At 44.1% G+C, this 21,486-nt stretch overlaps 1 protein-coding gene across 1 annotated transcript; it reads right to left on the reverse strand.

Moving 5' to 3' along the window:
* Positions 1-1,385: 1,385 nt before the first annotated feature.
* On the reverse strand, positions 1,386-21,397 carry Ms4a18 (membrane spanning 4-domains A18). The gene is made up of 7 exons (XM_034522436.2): positions 21,288-21,397; positions 18,377-18,847; positions 16,529-16,642; positions 13,765-13,821; positions 6,089-6,199; positions 4,644-4,757; positions 1,386-1,803 (listed from the first exon to the last, which is right to left on the reverse strand). Exons 2-7 carry the CDS (start codon positions 18,836-18,838, stop codon positions 1,636-1,638), a joined length of 1,026 nt encoding a protein of 341 aa, XP_034378327.1. The 5' UTR covers positions 18,839-18,847; positions 21,288-21,397; the 3' UTR covers positions 1,386-1,635.
* Positions 21,398-21,486: the final 89 nt, after the last annotated feature.

The raw sequence follows: 21,486 nt of genomic DNA on the forward strand, positions 1-21,486 counted from the left end.
TATTGGTTGAGACTTAAAAAACAGGCCCCCCCCAAGGCATAGCTTGTTGATGTGGCTTTTCTGAGATGAGTGAGTCAGAGTCTCTGACCTTCAGCACTCCTGTGTCGCTCACCCTCCTCTCCCTTATGACTTGTTTCTCAGGGCACTCTTGAAGTTCCAGGATCTAAAGACAGGCCCTCTACCAGGCCTTGTTCTTGCCACAAGTTGTGCCCCCATCTCCTCAAGCAGTGGGATTAATGGCACAGGAGACCCCACAGGCTGCCACACACCACTTGCCTGCAACTTGTATTACTATCTTTGTTCCTGCAATGAGACTCCGTCTACCTTGCACCCCTCCCTTCACCCTTCTCAGCCCAGGGCTATCCCTTCCCTCCAAGCTTCAGCTATTTCTTTTTACAGTACCGGATTCTGTGTAAGCCACACCCATCTGGCTCTTCCCAGGATTTGTGAGATTCTGTGACAGGCACCTAATAAATTTAAATATCTTTTTCTCCTGTTAATCTGTTTACTGTCTGCTTTCTTGAAAGATTCTGGAAGCCTCAGGGGGAGAGAAGAGATGTGCTTCCTACAGGACACTGAAATTTCAGAATAGGAAGGAAGTCAGGCATGGTGACACATCCCTGTCACGCCAGTGCTTAGGGGATGGAGGTGGGAGAATCAGGAATTCAAGGCCTTCCTCAGCTTGGGAGTTTGAGGCCAGCCCGGGAAACATGAAGTCTTCACTTATCTTCCTCTAAAACTGCCTTTACTTCAACACAACAAACTATGAGAACAGTAGAAACGAGATGTGGGAGTGTCCACAGTGCCCAGCCTTGCCTCCCTCAACCTTTGCAAATTCACGTAGCCCATGAGCTGTGATTTGGCCACAACGGTCAGATCTCTCTTGCTAAGTGTTCCTTGTCCTTGCCTTTTCTTTGGATATGGCTGAATCTGTCAATTCTGTCCATACAATTCTATTTGTAACACTTTGCTGGGAAATATTACATGGGACTGGGCACTTAATGGAGTTGCTCTCATCCCAATATCACCCTTGAGAGGGCCCTTCCTGATTGCCCTGTGAAGTTTGCATCTCTACCATTGCCCAACCCAGATGGCAATTTTTTGGGGGCTTGAGTGGCTTGCTTGTTGCAGTTCCAACAGGCAATATGGTGTCCATTTGGGGTCTTACTCACACACCCGGGAGGGTTGGGAACATGCACCAGGGTTAGGCAGCCCTTACTTTCTGTGTTTCTCCTCATGTTCCATGGGTATGGGGAATTGCCTTTCAGGATTAGAGTTGGGGGAGGGGAATTAGAGGTCAAACCAACAGTTGGCCTATCTGTTAGTTTAGAATTGGCTTGTAACAATAATCATACAACAGGAGCAACTAATCACAAAATGCAACGTTTTATGTAGATTGTTAAAGTTATACCTAGAGTCAAAGGGAAAAAAGCTTATGAATTAAAAAAGCAGAATTAATAACAAACCAAAGAGAAGCTTAAGAGTGAAGAGGTGGAAAAATGGACGTTCATCTTGGCCTAGAGGTCATACCAAGGTCAAGGTCACAGGTGTTTCATCATAAAACAAAGGTACTGTTGTAGCAGCTCTTCCTGTGGGATGTCATTGAAATGGGCATTCTGTCAGCTAGCCCGTCAACTATGTCTGGGCATGATCTACTTCTTGGTATAACTGTTCAGGGGGAGCATCACTGGGGAGGGTGGGCTGGCCTGGGATGTTGGTGGCACTGTTTGGGCTGGTGGTGTTGACAGGTACAGTGGTCGTGTTGACTGTGGTGCCACCAAACATGGTTGGGATTGTCATGTTCTGAAAGACAAAGGACAGGAAGCCCATTAGTGTCATTTCTAGTGAACTTTAAAAGGCTGTGACTTCTTTCCTTTCCTGTTTCCATGCCTTCGGTAGACCCTCTCTCATGGATGCTGGACTTGGTCACATGACATTCTTTGGCTAAGGAGACAACAGTAGTAATGGGGATATAAGCAGCAACCTGTGAAGCTTTTTACCTATGGTAGTTTGGTCTTTCTCATTGGAACAGAAAACAGTCTGCCTGACCTGATGAGTAATGAGATAAGTAGCCCAGTTTTTTTCTGTCCACAGCCTGTTTGCCAACTGCCAGACACGTGTGCATCTATCCAAGACCACCCAACCACTGGGTATCTCAGCAAACAACTACAGACTTGGCTATCCCAGCAGGTCAGAACTGTCTGTAAGACCTAGAGGAGCATGAGCTAAATACCTGTTATGTGAGCCATTACATCTCGGGGTTGCATTTCTCAAGTTATCAATGGATAAATGACAATCAAAGTAAATTTTAGGCCTAACAACAAATGTTAAATAAGAGTTAGACCACATAGAAAGGATTGTGTCTAATCAACCTCATGCTAAGTAAGACTGTGTGTGTGCACAGTGCATGGGGATATGTGTGAATGTGTGTGCACATGTGTATGGAGGCCAGGGATGTCATTGTGTGTCTTCCTCAGCTGATCTCCACTTTATTTTTTGAGACAGGTTCTCTCAATGAATCTGGAGCTCATTGATTGGTTAGATTGGCTGGCCAGTGAGCTCCATTTACCCATCTGGGCCCTGTCTTTCCTGATCCTGATGTGTCTGGCATTACAGACACATGCTGCAGAACCTGCCTTTTGATGTGAATGCTGGGCATCTTAACTCAGGTCCTTGCACTTGTACAGCTAGCAGTTTACTGACTGAACCATGTCTCCAGTCTTTAGTGAGGCCCTTGGCTATACTGAAAGGTTTCTAAAAGGCTTTTCTTATGTGCTTGGTCTCAGAGAAGTCAGATCTCAAAATAGGTGTCGGTAGACGTAGAGAGAGGTCTGTCTAGAACACAACTAAAGATGAAGCTTTTGTCAAGTTGCAACATCCATAATCTAGTACATAAAACATCCTCATATATTGTTGAGGAACTTGTATTAGCAAAAGGGCTACTAAATATGAGTTTATGTTGCTTAAAGTACAAAAATGTTTAGAGAATTGCACATCTTTCTTAAGATGGAAAAGGTGGACTCTTTCTTATGAGAAAAGCAAAAATGTTGTGGACAGAGCCACGAGACTAGAGGTCAAGACCCCAGGGAATGGTGGATTAGGGAGACACATCTAGGGAGCAGTGGAAAGCAATGGCAGACCCTTCCTTAAAGCTGAACTGATTCCTATCCGAGGAGTGCTCCCTGCCGCCATGTGGGTAATATTGCTCCATAGGATTTCATTAGAAAGATCTGTGCATAGGGGTGTTTTGTCTGTATGTATGGTTGTATACCGTGTGTGTGCCTGGTTCTTGCAAGGGCAGAAGAGGGCATCAGATCTCCTGGAAATGGAGTTATTTACAGTTGAACTGAACCTGGGTCCGCTGAGCTGTATCTCCAGACTGCTCCGTAGGATTTTAGAATTTGTCCTGAGTCTCTTAGTCTTTCTCTATTGAATGGGAGAGTGAATTTGAGTTATCTGGTTCTTGTCTCACTAGACTCTGTTGGGTATATTAATAGAATTTTAAAAATTATTGTAATATTTTTTGAGAGAGAATCTAATGTTGTCCAGGTTGGCCTCAAATTTGATAAATAGACAAAGATGACCTTAAATTTCTGATTCTCCTGCCTCTTCCTCCCAAGTTCTGGTATTATAAGCATGTCCCACCATGCCTGGTTTAAGCAGGGCTGGAGATCAAACCCAGGGTTTCCTGTAAGCCAACCAAGCTTTTTTGCCTACATTCTCAGTCCCAAAGTTGCTTTTAGTTTCTAGGTTGCAGTGTTGAGCAGATCCATAATCTGAAACTGGACCCTGGACTTCAAGTATGGTGACAGAATTGGATGAACTCGTGGAAATCTTGGGATGGAGATAAACATGGTTTGATTCTTTTGGAAGTGTTAGTAACTTAATTGGAAAAAAATCTACAAATTCTCCTGTTCATGCTTTTTAGGTAACTCTGTAGTCTTTTGCCCCATAACTGGGGCTAGTCCTCTGCTCACAAGTTTGGCCATGTAAGTGACTTTGGCCATAGGACATCATCAGGTAGGGCACAAGCAGGGCTAGAGTGCTTGCCCGTGAGGGATTACATGTTTTTCTGGGAATTCAGATGCCTTGTGAAGAAACACAAGCTGGCAAACTGGAGGATGAACTATCACAGGAGCAGAAATGAATCATCCCACTAAGAGACCTGGGATTCCAGCTTTCCTGAAGCCCACCTGGCAGCTGGCTGCAGAAAGAGTGATTCCATCAAAGAGTGATGACATCAGTTGAAGAGGTAGTCATGTATCACAGTACAAATGGATGATATTTGAACCAAGAACCAAGTAAATCAGAGGTTCTCAACCTTCCCGAGGCTGTGGCCCTTTTATACAGTTCCTCGTGCTGTAGTGACCCCCAAGCATAAAATTATACTTTATAGCTGTAATTTTGCTACTGTTATGAATCATAATGTAAATATCTGATATGCAGGATATCTGACATGCGACCCCTAGGTTGAGAGCTGTTGAAGAAAATGCTTGCTGTTTTAAGGTTTGGGTGGTAGTTTGTTATTCAGCAAAACTTATTTGACACACCCTCTCAGTCCTCACTTCTCTCAAGCTCTGGTCACTCCTTGTTAAACCTTCCAAGACCAGGTGCTGATTCCTGGAATAGAGCCCAACACTCACCTCAAAATGGGTCCAGCACACAGCCTGGCATCCAAAATGTGAGACCACACAGGTGAGGATGAATTCCAGGAGTGCGAAGGGGAGGAGACTACCAGAGATTGCCTTCATAGAACTCTATAGGCAGAGAGGGAATGGGAGCATATATCAGTTTTAAGGGTTGACTAGATGACAGTCCATACTTGTAGCTGTTCTAAAGCAACTGCCATATGCCTCATCTGGAAGACTAGAGACAGCTTTTGTGAGTGGTGTATTGGTGTTGATGTTGTTGGTACCTTTATGTACCTTTGCAATATACACTCAGTATACCCCCAATTCTACCTGTCAGCCATTGAATTTCTTTATTGTGGACTTTTATGGCCTCTGGAGCCCACTTTGCCGTTTGCACCACAAAGTTGGAAGCTCAAACAGTCTTCTGGGGAATCCGTCATCCACTGATGACTGGTAGGGCTGGTGTGTAAGTACTCCAGATTCCTTGCTTTAAGGTCTTATTTACTTCCTCTCTTCACAAAAAACTACTTGTTTTAATGTTTGCTTTTGAGACAATCCCTAATTGTGATGAACCCCAACAAGTACTCTGACCATGAACCTACATGAGAGGCCAGGGGTCCTTACTGTGAGTTGGGGGATTTACCAGTGAGGCCAGACCATCAACTCTGCCTGGCTCCTGGCTGTCTTAGCTTGCATGATCCCTGTGGTCTTGTCTGGATCAGAGCTTTGAGAGCAGGACTGAGCTCAGTGTGTACTGGGCTATGGCCCTGTCCACAGTGCATTGTGGAGGCAGGGTCTAGGAGTACTTTCTCTCCAATTCTCCTCTTCAGCAGAGGTTGGGACCCCAGGGTTTAGCATCAGGCCTACTGGAACCCTAAGCTTTTGTTCTGCATGACACTTTGATGACAGAGGTGCCTATTGTCAAACAACCACTTTTCAGGCTAATAGATAAGGTCAATCTTAATTCCTCATAACCAAAGTCTGCCTCTTTATCAGTTCATCCTGTTGCCTAGGGTTGGACTCTAGAGGTGGTAAACCTTGCTTGGTTTCCTGCCATGTCCTATCAAGGCCAAGTTCTGTCCGATGGATTAGGCTTCTTCTGGGGCCTACAGGGAAGCTTTCCCTTTGAGGACTTTCCTCACCTCTGTAGATGGGCCTCTGCTCTGCCAGGTTTCCTTGGTCTACTTGAGTAGTCCTGAAGGAGGACCAGGTTGCAGCTTGAGACAAATAGCCACATCTCTATCCCCAGACCATTTCCCTCCTAATCTCAAAGTCCTCATTGTGGTATAGAAACATTGTGGTAGTTTTTAGCAGTTGCAGGGTTTTGATGGAAGTTATGTAATTTATGGACCATGTTAGGATGGAATTCTGTTGCAATTCCTTCTTGCTCAAGAAACCACTGTGTTAGCTTTCCTGGTCCTGAAGAAGCACTGGGACCAGTCCATTGTAATGCTTACCAACAGAAAATTGTTACTGGAGTTGTAAACACACAAATCTATGATGATAATAATGATACCAGTCAAGGAGAGGATGGAACTGACGACATTCATGCCAATGCTGCCGTTCACCTGAAGGACATAATGGGAGAGGAATAGTGAGCAAAGATCAAAGTTCAGCATTTGGGAGGTAGAATAAAAGAGGAGCAGGGCAGAAAGGAGAGGGTCAGGCTGCTTGGAGCGGAAGCTCATTTGTTCTGAAGGCAGTGAAATGGTCATTGTGGCAACTCCCTTAGGGCAGGAACCAGACATTGGGAGAATATTGACAGCTGGCTAAGCAGCTGAGGGAGGCTGCTGTGGAGGTAAGGTGAGGTTGCTGTTCTGCTCTGCAGAAGAAAGAAGCAGGGATGCCAAGCTCATTCTGAGAATAGACAGTAAGAGAGACAGGGACTCTGAGGGTGAGGGAGGCTGGAGCTTGGGTTGATAAGTTTAGCTGGGGAAGATTTTCAAATGTGAAGGCTCTCCTTTGTCACAGTGAGATGTCAAGAAGCTTTAATTATTTATGGCCTGCCTCCACTCAAGCTGCTTCCTTAGAGGGGTTTCTGGGGAAGAAAATAAAGGTCAACATGTCACATTTGGGCTGAGTCTGGGGCAGCTGCCAGATACAGAAATTGTAGGAGAGATTTCCATTAGAAGTCATCCAAGCTGGGTGGGTCATGCCTTTAATCCTATCACTGGGGAGGCAGATCTCTGAGCCAGCCTGGTCTACAGAGTGAGTGCCAGGACAGCCAGGACTGCACAGAGAAACCTTGTCTCAAAAAACCAAAAACTAAAAACCAGAACAACAACAACAAAAGTCAGACATCAGAGGAAGACAGAGTCCAGAGAGAGCTCCCCCAGGACATTGGGTTTCCCTGAGGGTATGGACAGTGTTTGTTGGTACATATGAGCTTATGTTGGGAAACTGAAGGGGTGTTGGGTTCATGGCGCCTGGTCCAGCTTGATCCCTGGCAGCTGCCATGTTCCCGCTGGTTCTCAGCTGACACTGGGGCTCTGATCTAGAAACACTGATCCTGATACTCACGAGATACCAGCATGGGGGATGGCTTTGTCAATTCATCATGCTGTATCCACAAAGCTCAGCTGAACCACAGACAATACCTGCCATGCTCACTGTTCCCAGTAGAATAAATACTCTTAATGCTTAAAGTTTATCCAATGGATTTATATATTTGGAAATGCTCAATCAACAAGATGCCTACACAATTAGAGTTGTTACCCAATATCTAACCTTATAATATAAATTGTTACCCAGGACTGCTCTTGACCAATTCGTCCTCCTCCATGGCTCCCAGTCTCCTCCTCTTTCCCCTCCTCTTCATTCTCCTTCCCACTCTTCACTCCTTCCACAGTAGCTCCTCTTCAATTACTGAGCTATTGCAAATAATGTAGCAGTAGCAGGAAATTATCCTGCACAAAGGGGTGCTCCTTTTTTTTTTTTTGTTGATTTAAAGATTTATGTATATGAGTACACTGTAGCTGTCTTCAGACACACCAGAAAAAGGCATCAGATCCCATCACAGATGGTTGTGAGCCACCATGTGGTTGCAGGACCTCTGTAAGAGCAGCCAGTGCTCTTAACCACTGAGCCATTTCCCCAACTCGGGTGCTCCTTTTGTAAGGTAGACTTGGGTAGCAGAAATTTGCTTTGCAGACCAGGGATTAGGAATTGGGAAATGCTTTAGTGAATAACCTGCCCTTAATTTATGACTTTTCTTAAGAGACAGAAGCCAAGTAGAAGTAAGGGGAAGGAGGACCCAGGAGCAGCTCTGTGTTTACACTGAGGCTTCTTAGGTTTTAGCACAAACCTTACTGTTTGAAATACAGGCTCATCTCCATTAGCTTAGGCTTGGCTTTTTGCTTAATGCCAAACACCCCCAGGTTATTGTACAATACATTTTCATGACTTTTCCAAATTGCTAAGAGCTTTTTTGCTCGTTTGTTTTGTTTTGAGACATGATTCATTACGCAGCAGTAGCAAATGCAATAGGTTACAGTGTAGCTTTGGAACCAGAAAATTCTGGACTCAAATCCCAGCTCTGTCACATACTCACTGTATGATCTGAGGCAAAGCCTGACCTTTCTCTTGTGACATGGCAAAGTTTCCTCCATCTTGTCTCAGTTGGAGTCAAATTTAACCTTGAATCTTACCATCCCCGCTTTTTCTACTCCCATCATGAAAAGTCCTCTGGGAACAGCACACCCAATGGGTAAAAATGCCCAGATAGCTTCACATTTTGGCTTCTGTTAAACTGCTTGCTTGTTCTACTTCCCCTGCAACTGCCAACCAGGATGTAGTTTTCTGTGTTCTTTGTCTTTGAGAGCTCCCTGTAAAATGCACTGGAGGCTGCTCTGTGAGAAGGGTTTCTTTCCAGGCATTTGCCTGCTGACTTAATGCAGACTCTTAACTTGTACTTTGGTTATGCTGAGTGGTCTTTGGGTCTCTACCTGGCAACATATGGAGGCCCCAGTGAGATTCTTTCAAGACCCTCACCAGTTTGACCAACCCCAGGTATCAGCACAGATTGTGGACCACAGCAGCCAAAGACTTCCTCCTATTGGATGAGAAGTATGAGATATTCTAGGGCTTCAGGAGAGATCTTCAGTGGTCTAGAACCTTCTGATACCCTTAAATTTCCTTCAATAAGAGTCATCTAGGGGCTGGAGAGATAGATGGCTCGGTGGTTAAGAGCACTGATTGCTCTTCCAGAGGTCCTGAGTCTGACTTCCAGCAACCACATGGTGGCTCACAACCATCTGTAATGGGATCTGATGCCCTCTTCTGGTGTGTCTGAAGACAGCTACAGTGTATTCATACATAAAATAAATACATCTTTAAAAAAAAGTCATCTAGTTTGTTATCTCAGGAGGTAACTCTGGTTAAGGAGCCTTCTGATTAGGATATAGAAAGAAAAGGCCGGACCTGGCTGCTGATCCAATAATCTAGAATCTGTGTGAGACATCACTGGATTCCACTGGTTTGTTCAGGTATATGAATGTGTGGTGGACATCCCTGATTGTCTTTATTATGTGTTTCTCTGTGTGTCTATGTGTTTCTGTCAGTTCTGTTTTCCTATATTGACCAGTGGCTTTATCTGGTGTGAGATGCCCCTTGCTTTAAGACCTGTACCCTCTTTGTTAGGGACCCAAATCTTTTTGGTTCTGCTAGGTTGCTCAGTGAAACCCCCAAACCTCTAAACCTCTACTTGCCCCCACTAAACCTCTACTTGCCCCACTTCCTGAGTTCTTTCTTCTTTCTTTGTTTGATTCCAGTCCATGTGTAGAGGTGAAGAGGGGGCCTCTCAGGCAGAGGCCCCTGCTATCTAAGCAGAATGCACAACAGGGAGGGAGAAATAGTTTCCCAAGCTGTCATCTCCTTCTGCTACCTTCCCTACCTGCTCTAAGCAGCCTCACAGAAGGGAAAAAGTTCCCCTGGGCTGAGCCCTGTAGGAAAAGAGAAAGTTTCCCTTCCTACTCTTTCATGATTTATGTTCCCTTTCAATCAGTGATCCACATAATTGGAAAACTCAAAACTCACCATTCTCTAAAAAAACCTGCCTCTGGGATAGGTGGGAGGATTGTTGCCAGACAATGCAGTCCAGATAGAACAGATTTTCCCTGCTATCCAACATTGGCCAAGGAGACTTTAATTAAATTTTACTAGGCCATTTAAGGAAAGATTAAAGGTAGCTTAAATGATTAAAAGATTGCCTTTATCATTTAGTTGTTCTCAGATATTAGAAAAAATTTATAAGAGTCAGAAAAATGTCAAAGTATAAGTAGGTCTCAGTTGCTGGAGGTAGATCAAGAAATAGTTAACAACAGAGAACCAAATGAGAGACAAGACCTTTTGCATAGACTGAAAGACACCGTCACCTTCTCTGGTGGAGAGACATAGTTAGACTTACAGATACCTAACAAATTTTGGTGTCTTTCCCTTTGTCAGAAGAATGTCTCCTAGCTGAAAGTCCTGTCCCCAGTCAAAAGATAGCTTTAGACTATCTCTCAGATTTACAACAAAGATTCCCAGGGGTATGGGCAGAAACCAACCTCCCAGGACTGGCCCAACACCAAGTCCTTATAATTGTTTAATCAACCAGTTCAACTACTCCTGTCCAGATTAAACAATGACCCTGTAAGCAAAAGGAAAGTTTTAGCCCATATCACCTGGCTTAGAGAGACAGGCATCCTAGTACCCTGTCAGTCACCCTGGCATATACCTCTCCTGCCTGTGAAGAAACCTGGGACCTCTGATTACATATGTGTTCAAGATCTAAGGGAAGTGATGGGAGGGTCAAGACCATTCACCCTATAGTTACAAACCCATACACACTAATGAGACTGATTTTTTTTAGGGAAACAGGTGTTCACTGTCTTGGACCTGAACAGTGCATTCTTTAGCCTCCCATTGGCAGAGGTGAGTCAATCATCTTTGCTTTTCAACAGACAGACCCAGAAGGAGATTACAGTGGGCAGCTTACTTGGGCCAGGTTGCCCTAAGGTTTTAAAAATTCTCCAACCCCATTTGATAAAATCATCTCTTCTGATCTCCTGCCTTTCTGACAGAGGCTTACTGGTACCATATTTTTACAATATGTAGATGACCTCCTCCTAAAATATATTGTACAAAAGGCCACTGAGGGACTACTGTAAGAGTAACAGACAATAGGCTATGAAGTGTTGTCTAAGAAAGTTCAAATTTTGTACATCAGAGTCTATTTATCTTGGTTATTATCTGAGGAGAGGCAAAGGAACCTGTCTCACATAGGACTGCTGTCATACTTTATATCCCAGCTCCAAAGACTAAGAGACAGGTTTGAGTGTTCCAAGGTGTGCCTACATATTGCTACTTCTGTATACCAGAGTTTGCAGAATTTTCAAGGCCTCTAAACACCAACACAGAGTAGGGTAATGAGCCCCTAATCTTGTCTGAGACTGAATAACATGCATTTAGGTTTTTAAAAACAGCCCAGACTCTGGCTCTAGGATTAGCACTTCCAGATGTCTCTGAACCTTTTCATCTGTTAGTCCATGAAACAAAAAGCACTTCAAAAATCACGTAACCTAAACTTTGTAGCTGTGAAAATTCCTTGTGACATATCTGTCCAAACGATTGACCTCTGTAGCCTCAGGATGGACCATCTGCCTAAGAGCTATGGTGGTGAATGCTAGTCTAATTAAAAAGCTGTTAACTCTTGTTAGGCACCCCACAGAACTCCTCACAGTTGAGGCTTTCCTCCAAGGAGCACCAGAACTCTGGCTGTCTAATGCTTATGTGAATCAGTACCAGGTCCTATCACTAGACCACCCTTGACTCTGGTTTGAGAGGCCCATTGCCATCAATCCTGCTACTTTTTTTTCCTGATGATGACCCACAGGTGTTCATGATGAGGCGACATCCTCCTGAAAGATTCTGACTTAGTGCTCTCACAGATGGTGGTAGCTTAATTAAAGATGAAACCAGGTCTATGGGGATTGCAGTAGTTACTTTAATCAGAACTATTTTGGCCCAAGCCAGACAACTCAACCCAGATACTAGAACTGACTGATCTGATCCAGGCTCTCAGATAGGGAAAAGGAAAGCCCACTACTATATACAGAGACAGTCACTATGCTTTTACTACCACACATGTCCACATAAGATTTATAGAGAAAGAGGACTTCTCACCACTGAGGAAAGAACATTAAAAACAAAGAAAAAAGATCTTGGTTCTCCTAGATGCTATGTGGCTTAGTTGCTATCCTTTACTCCCAAGGACATTAATAAAATGGCTCCATTGAGGCAAGAAGCAACAAGGCCACTGACCTAGCTTCTAGACAAATGGCCCTAAGACTAGTGGAGTCTATTGATGAACTGGTGATTTCTGGTGATATACCTTAACCCAGTGTTGCCTGAGACTCCATGGTACAAACAAGAGGAAATAGAGGATGAAAATAATAAAAAAGAACAGTTCAAACATATAAATTGGCAGAGGACACAGAGAAAAGATCATTCTCTTCAAAACAACCAGTAGAACTCTGGTAACTGACCTTCATCCTCATCTGATGTCCAAAACCTTTTTGAGTTTCTCAGACCAAGTTACTCAGACCTTCTTTTGCTTTGCTTTGGGCCCACTGCACTGACTATAGGGAGGGATTTCCCCTCTATGAGTTTATGTTTGGCAGACCTCCCCGGCTCCTTCCCCAGCTCAGAGACCAACAGTTGGCAGAGCTCCTTAACCATTCCTTTCTCAAGTTACTACAGGCCCTCCAGGCTTCCATAAAGATTCTTCATTGGACTAACAGAAAGACCCAGCTGACCTCAGTTTCCTCCTGTTCAAGCCCAATGATACTATCTGGGCCAAGCAGATAGCCAAAGGGTCTGAAAACAATTTGGAAAAGACCCCACACAGTGATTCCCTCCATTTTTATGGCTGTGAACATAGCTGGCATTATGCCATGGATTCACAACACCCAGATCAAGAAAGCAGAAGCCACTGATGATGATGCCAAATGGACTATCTTCAGCTTAAGGGCAAAATTAAAATTAAGGTTTTATTGGCCTTGGCCCTTGTTTTATGTTCTCCTGAGTCTTTTTTTTTTTTTTTTTTTGTATTTCAGAGTCTTGTCTTTGGTATGAGTAGAAGGCCATGGTTCAACTTCTACTGCTTTCAGGCCTGGACCTGGGAACTAATGAGGAAGATAGATACAGGGGAGGTGATTGAGTGACTACAGATCAGAAACCCATATTCCTTCTTGACCATTGCTTATTGATACCCACTTCAAGTGTTTGATTGTATTGGAAAAAGAAAAGATGTAAAGGTTTATCTTTTAAGATAGAAATACAGAATTTACAATTCTTTGCATACCCTGTGGCTGGGCTCCCTAGTTGCCAAGAACAAGAAAGTTTCCATTGCAAAAATTGGGGTTGTAAAACAGATTGGATTAACAGCAGGGCCTTGCATTTTAAATTGCATGGTCAATTATATAAAATGAAGAATTAATTCAGTCAAATTAATGGTCCTTAGGGGCAACTACACCTCTTTAGAGGAGGATGTGTCCACAATTTAATTCATTCTCTAAGACTAGTGGGGAATGTGACAGGTCATACCATCTTGTCTCAGCTGGAGGCATCTGTGGTTTTACCCTGAAACTGACTCCCCAACTGCACCCTGTTTTCTACCCCTGCTGGGAAAAATTCTATGGGAAAACACCCAACTATGTTCTAGAAACTCATGTTTTGGCTTCTGTTAAACTGCTTTCTTGCTCTACTTCCCCTTGCAACTGCCAACAAGGATGTAGTTTTATGTGTTCTTTGTCTATAAGAGTTCCCTGTAAAATGCACTGGAGGCTGCTCTGTGAGAAGGGTTTCTTTCCAAGCAGTCACCTTCTAGCTTAATGTAGACTCTCAACTTGGACTTTGGTTGTGCTGAATGGTCCTTAAGTCTCTATCCTAGAATACTCTGCCTCAGTTTCTCCTCTATAATATAAGAGAATGAAACATCATAGAGTTTTGAGGATAAGGTGAAACACAGTGTGTAAATGTCCTGAGCCTAGTGTCAGACCACAAGGTTACTGTGAGACCTCCTTGTCTAAGTGTGGGAAGGCACATAATCGTAAGACTTATAAGTCACCAAAGAAATGGTATAATAACTTACCACACAACTGTTGGCATCCTTTTCAGCCAAGACTGACAAGGATCCAGAGATGACAAACTATATAGACATAGAAAAAAAAAAAGAACATGTCATTAAATTTCAAATATCTGTTTCTCAGACATTGTAAATCTGTGTGCTTCCTCTTAACATCATTACTGTCCAAAACTTTAAGTACTAAGTATTGTGGCACCCAGATACTTCATGCCAAGTAGGATGCCCTAAGCCAGTCGCTTTCAACCTACATAGTTCTGCGATCCTTTAGTATACTTCCTCATTTTGTGGTGACCCTCCTCCAATCATAAAATTATTTCATTGGTGTTTCATAACTGTAATTTTGTTAGTTATGGACCGTGATGTAAATATCTATGAAGCTTAAGGTATGTTATATGTAGACTGTACAACTTGGTGTGTTTTTTGATGGTCGTTGGTGACCCCCATGAAAAGGTCATTCATTCTCAAAGGGGTCATGACCCACAGGTTGAGAACCACTGCTCTAAGTCACTCATTATTATCACTATCTTACTAGAGGTCTCTTCAAGTGCGTGGTGGGCCATACCATTGTCCAAACTCACTGACTGCTGACACTGTCTTATTCTTGACTATGATCTTTTCCTGGGAAGTTAGGGGCAGGGTAGCATGGTGTTCGTAGTACTGAGGTTTGGAGAGAGGACATTTCATATTTGCTACTAATTCATCTTGCTGTGCTCCTAGACCAGCCTGATAGTCCTAACAAGGTTCCTGTTTTTACACAGTTGATCTCTCTGAGTTACTGTTGAATCTGTTTTCATCTCATCTCACTGTAGTAACAGTAGTTGCTATATACTTTATTTTGTACTACTGAGGATCGAACCCAGGTCCTTGTTCATGTTGGATGAATACTTGACCACTGAGCCATATCCTTAGTTCTGTATTTCTTTCTTGTAAGGACCACTGAGATAAAACACTTCTAAATGGCTCAGTGTACTGCCTTCGTACAGTCAGAAGGGAGCTTTGAACTGGATGATCTGAAACCTTAAAATAATAAGTTCCCCTAGATCATTGAGTTTAGGGGACTAAAATGAAAACTTAGCTGAAACCCAAGAACTTAAGACAAGAGAATGAAATAAATATGGTATAAATATGGTACAATAGTGTCTTTCTAGTAGATGATATGCAGAAATTCTAACAGATTTGAAAGTCACTAAAATTAATAAGAAGGCACTGTTATTTCACCAGGTAGAAGATAAATGTGTAAATGTCAACTGCTTAGCTGGTGTGGTGGTGGTGGGGAGAAGGAACTCATTAGTGTAGTGTGCAAGTTTTGTAAGTAACTCAGGAGATGTGGTTTTTAGGAATCCTCACTCATGTGAGCTTTCAAGTGACACAGCTGCCTGGCTGTGTAAGAAAAACATCCCAAGACCCCAGTTAGCCTGCCCCTTAATAAGCCTACAAGATTAACCAGTCCCAGTTGGCAGGAGGTCAGTCTTCACCCAGTTTCTGCCATATGAGATGCTCCTAGGTGGGCAGCTTCCCCAGCTTTTCCTGTTGTTGGAAGTACCTCTCATTTTTTCTGGTTACCCGGGCTTGAAGGTTCTGCTTTCTTTCTGCTTTTAATTTTTTCCTATAATAAAACTCCTCTTAAACTTATCCTTTATTGCCTGTGAATTTCATTCAGATTTTCCAGGTACAGAGACACTGACCCAGCAGAGTTTCACATGTACCTGAGTGACCTAGTTAAACCCCTCAAGAGATAGTCTCTGTCCTTCTGAAAGAACCTTGTTTCTCCTATTCCTCTGGCTTTCATGTACAGACTGCTGTGCTGGCAAATGCTTGCCACCTGCTGGTGAGGTGTCACAGTAGGGGAAGGCCTTGATCAGGGTTGTTTACCTGTAATAGCCAATTTTCTATCACCAAATGGTCTGGCAACTTGCTTAATTAATCAATTCCTGAAAAGATTGCAGTTGCTTTCAGGAATGGGAAGTAGACATAACATGGAACGATGGACTTCAGCTTACATATAGTAGGATATTACAACAATGTACATCAAGGGATTGCAATCACTCTGGGAATCCTAAGCTGGAGGAAGAGAAAGGCTGAAGCTTGGTACTGGCCAAGAAGGACTTGCATCCTAGGAGATTTCACATAGATCTGCCAGTTTGTCAACTCATTTTTCAGGGCAGACTGGAGCTGAGGCGATGATGGGCCAGCTGTAGCCAGGACCACACCATGACCATGACTGGGTATTTATGTGTACTCCTTACCCTCTTCTTAAACCTAAACCCTAAGGTGGATTTTGGGGAGGTGTCTCTGGGCTCTTTATTTGTTCCTCTTTTCACTGTGGTCACCATGCACAGATCATCTTCCCTTGCCTTCCCTTGCCTTCCCTTGCCTTCCCTTGCCTTCCCTTGCCTTCCCTTGCCTTCCCTTGCCTTCCCTTGCCTTCCCTTTTGTTTTCTGTTTTGCTATGACCCATCTCTACAGTAGGCCTATTAAGGGTGGGTGGCAGAGCTTGGCTTGTGAGTGCTGCATAGCCCATGCTCTGACCCTAAAAGCTCTGGTAATAAGATGGTAACGAATACTTGTAGCCAAAAGCTCCTTATAGTCAGGAGGCAGTGTTGTCAGGGCAGGGGTGTAGGTGAGTTCCTCAGCTCACAGCAGCATCTGCAGACTTCTAAGCTATAAGGGTTCTATGCCTGGGAGTGGGATCTGAGGGTATTCTCATCTCTTCTCCTCCCTAGTTCCCCTCAAATGACTTAGAAAGGAGGCCACATGGCCTTGTACTCACAGACAGACCTCCCCAGATCAGGTACCCTGATAACCCCAGCAAAGAAGAATTACTGTAGAGTTGAGGGTTGACTGCAGAGAAGATATGAAATAGGCCAATGAGGATCTGGATGGCCTGTGGGGAGAGCAGAGAGAAATCTGGTGAGAGAGAAAGTGAAGGCTGTAGGCTGCTGAGCTGCTCTTTTGTCACCTTGGCTGTGCTCCAGAGCCACTTGAGGTATGAGTGTGATTGGGGTTCACTTAGATCAACATCTAGACTGGACCACCATCTCTGGGTGGGGTCTGTTCCAGGTGTGCTTTAAAGCCCCACATGGGACACCAGTGGGTGGCCTGAGGAATGAAAAGAGTAAGATTATTCAGAGCAGTTTTCTTTGTTACCTTGGGTCTCCAGATGCTTTTGAATTGTTGGTCACTGAATTCACAGTCACTTTGCCAGTATCAGTTAACAGGATAAAAAGCATAACACATAACTCCAATACCTATGCACCATAGCCATTGCTTTCCTTCCCCCACACAGTCGTCCTTGGTGCTTGGGATCAGCATCTGGATTCCTGATAAGTTTTACAGACTTTAAGAGGTGGCTCTGATAAATTTGGGATACCAACATAGAAAAGAAGTGAGGGGTTGGAGAATGTATTAGCCCATTTACAGTTGCTGTGATGAAATACCAAATGATGGGTAATTTGGGTAAGAAAAAAGAGAGTCTATTCAGCTCACAGTTTTGGGACTGTCAGTTTAGGCTTGGTCTGATGAGGGCTCCCTTGGCTTTGTCATTTCGTGGAAAATAGTATCATTGTGGAATACATGCAAGAAGGAGAGGTTATATAATGAGTCTGAAAGCCAGAGGGGTTGAGGGAGGCCACTTTTGCTCCTGTGAGAACTACTAAGAGGTTCCACAAGGACTATACCCAATGACCTGAATACCTCAAGCTAAGCCCTACTACTTAAAGGCTCTCTGGCACTTCCCAACCTCCCAACGTTACCTACTGGAGGCAAAGCTTCTGACATATGAAGCCTTGTAGAACATAAGCTAGCCATATTCCTATTATAGCAGGGTTTTGATGAGTCTGTTTTCTTCCTGAACCTTTCCTTGCCCTCTAGGAGGGTTGCAACCTCTCAAAGGAAGCAGGGCCTTTGCTCGATTTGAGCACCAAAGCTGTGTATATGTCTCATGGTAATTGCCAGAAGATACAGTTACAATAGCTGCTGTGAAGTGAATTCCCACCCCTACCATGTCTTTGAGAACTATGTCTTGGTCACCTCTGGATCTCTATCTCCTCATAGAGTGTGCTGGATGCTGAGTGAGGGGGCGCACTGAGACTAAGAGCTTGCTATGACCCAATCATCCTTCCAGCCAGTCATTTGATGAGGACTTGGCTGGCATCTAACAGAGCATAGGACTGATTTTGTTTCTGCCTCAAGAAATAGAATGGAGTTGAGCTTTTCAAGGTGCCAAATGAAATTAGAGGTTTCAGAAAAGAGGCAGGACTATTCTTGGCGGAGGAGGAAATCAGCAACCTCAGAGGCATTAGGATACAGAGGAGCTTACTAGATCTTATGAGAGGCAGTGACTGAGGTTCTAGCAAGCACAGGCCACTTGCCTGAGTCAGTGGTTTATCTAGTGAGATTGCCACTGATCCTTGTCCCTGATAGCTAGGAAAGGGATGGCTGGTGAATTTTATAGCCTCCCCCAAAACACATGGAATGAACTGGGGAGCTGAGGAAGACAGGGAGGGATTGCCATTAGAAGCTGTGACCTCCTTTGCCTCCTGTCCCCATCGAAGGCATGAATTTACATAGTCAATGAAGGAATGGACTTACAAAGTGGGAGAGATGATGCCATACTCACCCCTAATGTTCTGACCTCTTCATTTATGAATTTCTTGGGATTAAATTCATGAAAGGACATAAAGGACATGTTCCACTGGGGATGGCTTGAGGTCTGTGTTGCTCCGGGGACAGTGTTCAGGGGATTCTGAGGGTCTCCAGGCACGATCTGGATGCTTGTTGTTTCTGATGAATACTGGATTACTCCTGGGGGAGTCTGCACACCAGCCATTCCTGCTGGATACTGTAGTCCAGCGGGCCTAGCCTGTAGGCCGGTCATTGCAGCTGCGTTCTGGACCACAATATGTGGGTTCTGGAAGTTTACACTCTTTGGGTTATACTGGAGCACTGTTGCTGAGGCTGGATAGGTGGTGGTCTTTGCCAAAGGCTGTTCCTGTGTTCCAGAGACTACAGCATATGTAGGCTGGATGACACGGACATTACCCGGGACAGTGACAGCAGATACATTCTCTTGATTGCTCATGATTCACAGCTGTTACAAATCACACAAGATACAATTTCCACCAACAACCCAACAATCCCTCTTACTCCTTATGTCTGTCAATGTCTTCACTAAAATGCAAGCCTACTACATAAGATAAGTCTTTGTTTCTTTGGGGTCTGTGTTCTTTCTGAGGATACAGTATTGAAATGATCTGGGACTTCTCGAAAGACCAGGTATCTTAAAATTTATTTAATTTAATTTTTTAGGTGTATGGGTGTTTTGCCTTCATTTATGTCTGTGAACCATGTGTGTGCCTAGTGTCTGAAGAGGCCAGAACATCAGATTCCCTGGAACAGGAGTTACAGATGGTTGTGAGCTGCCACATGGGTGCTGGGAATTGAACCATGAGAACACAGTGTTAGCTTCTGTTCATCTATATCTCAGCTGCTATTTCTGGGCTACTAGGGAGCTCTGAGGATGGCCTACATTTCTGTCTTAGGTGTCTGAGGCTGCTGGAAGAGAATAAGGTGACTGTGGTCCTGACTTGAATTCTATCTGGAGGATGTCTTATTTTTCCTGTGCTGATTAGGAGGGATGCCTGAGAGGAGGCAGCCCCACTCCTTAGTATATTAAGGACAGATGTAGAGATATTTCCCATTCAGATGAAGGAAAAAAATGTCACCTGTTAATATTCATTTGTGTTTACTGCTTTTGCACATAAATTGTAGATCCTTGCTGGCAGGGCGTCAAACGCTTTGACACAAAATAATGTGAACTGGATTCTAGCATGATGCAAGCAGGAAGCTTTCTGGCCTCTCTAGATGACAAATACAAAATAAACCCATGCTAGTGCTCTATGGTGCCAGCAGGTGCCAGAGTGAGGAAAATGCCCCTAAAGGCTGATGTCAACGTGATTCAGTGCTGGCTGCTGGACTGGCACCATTCACTACTGATCACCAAGATAAGAAAGCCACAGGCAAGACAGCATCAGGGTCCAGAGGTCAGACAGCTCTGGGTCTGTTTCACAGTTTCTGCTTTTATGGGCTGCAGGTGTAAGGGCACTAGCTCCGTTGAAATGTAGATATAGATATGTCCTTCCAACAAGCACCCAAGTCCTTCCTTAGGGCCTCACTTCCAGCACAGGGTGGCACTCTTAGCTCAGCTTTTGTTAGCTTAGACCCTGCCAGCAAGGATCTACAATTTATGTGCAAAAGCAGTAAACACAAGTGAATATTAACAGGTGAGTTTTTTTTTTTTCTCATCTGAATGGGAAATATTTCTACATATGCCTTTAATGTGTTAAGGAGGCTGGTGCCTCCTCACAGGCATCCTTCCTCATCAGCATAGGAAAAATAAGACATCCTCCAGATCTACCTAATCGGAAGTGAAGGCACTCTTAGCAGCCATCTGTTACAGAAAGGTTATTCTCTGAACCCCACCATCCCTCAGACTCTGAGCTATTTTATTTCCAATATTAAGTCATGTGGATCTTAAAATGTGGTCTCTAGGTCAGCAATGCAGGTAATTACTTGGTAAAAATCTCAGTTCACTCTCCTGACCCACTGTTTGTCTTTTAAAGTGCCTATTAGATGAACCTGGAGCTGGCAATGTCTGAGACCCCAGTAGCACAGAAAGACTCCCTGCCCTGCTTTTACTTGGTGGATTCACTTCATTCTCCCTGAATCCAAACGGTTAAAAACATAGAGCTTCAGAACAAACCCAGATTTTCCTTCTTTTAAGACCAAGCTGCTTTCTGAGCCATTTTGCATTTTCCTTGTCTGTAAGAAAAACACCTGGCAGGACTGTGGGTGTAGCTTGGTGTGTAGAATGCTTGCCTTTTGTGTGTGAAATCCTGGGTTCTATCCCCAGCACCAAATAAACTGGATGTGGTAGCACATGCTTAGTGTCCCTAGCATAGGGAGGGGAAACAAGGAGATTCAGAAGTTCAAGGTTATCCTCTGCTGTAGGAACATCCTGTGTCAAAACAGCATGTGCCACTCTTTTTTTTTTTTTTTTTGTTTTTCGAGACAGGGTTTCTCTGTGTAGTCCTGGCTGTCCTGGAACTCACTTTGTAGACCAGGCTGTCCTCGAACTCAGAAATCCGCCTGTCTCTGCCTCCCAAGTGCTGGGATTAAAGGCGTGTGCCACCACTGCCCGGCGTGCCACTTCTTTTTATATTGAGAATCCTTTGCCTTCTCCCAAGAACTCCCAGTTTTTCAGGGAGGTGATTGATAGTCTGCTCAGGCAGATGGAGAAATAGCTCCAGGAACCTGCTCTGACACTTCAGCAGCCTGCCAGGGGACTGAGCAATCGTCTCCAGGGTTGGGTTGTTGTGAGCTCCCACCATACTTCGGTGCACTGTCTATAGAGGACTCCTGATTCCTGCAGCTCCCAAAAGACCTTTCCAGAGCTTGTCCAGGTCTTGGAGCCCTCTTGATAGGGCCCAAGTTCTGTCATGACTCTGTGAAGGAATTCTCAGAAATCTTACCTTGAGTCCTGGCAAGCCTGTCTCCTCCTTTAGGTTCTGGCAGTTTCTGCAGCTGCTTTAAAATTTTCTCACTAGGGAAGAAATATTTGGTTTCTCTTTCAGGTTCCAAAGTCCTCCTTGAAGTTTCACAGAAAGCCGATGAATACAATGTCAGGCTCTCACCTTGAATTTATCTGCACCTCAGAGTATTTATGGCCTT

This window comes from Arvicanthis niloticus, chromosome 1 (assembly GCF_011762505.2).
Source record: "Arvicanthis niloticus isolate mArvNil1 chromosome 1, mArvNil1.pat.X, whole genome shotgun sequence".
Lineage (NCBI taxonomy): Eukaryota > Metazoa > Chordata > Mammalia > Rodentia > Muridae > Arvicanthis > Arvicanthis niloticus.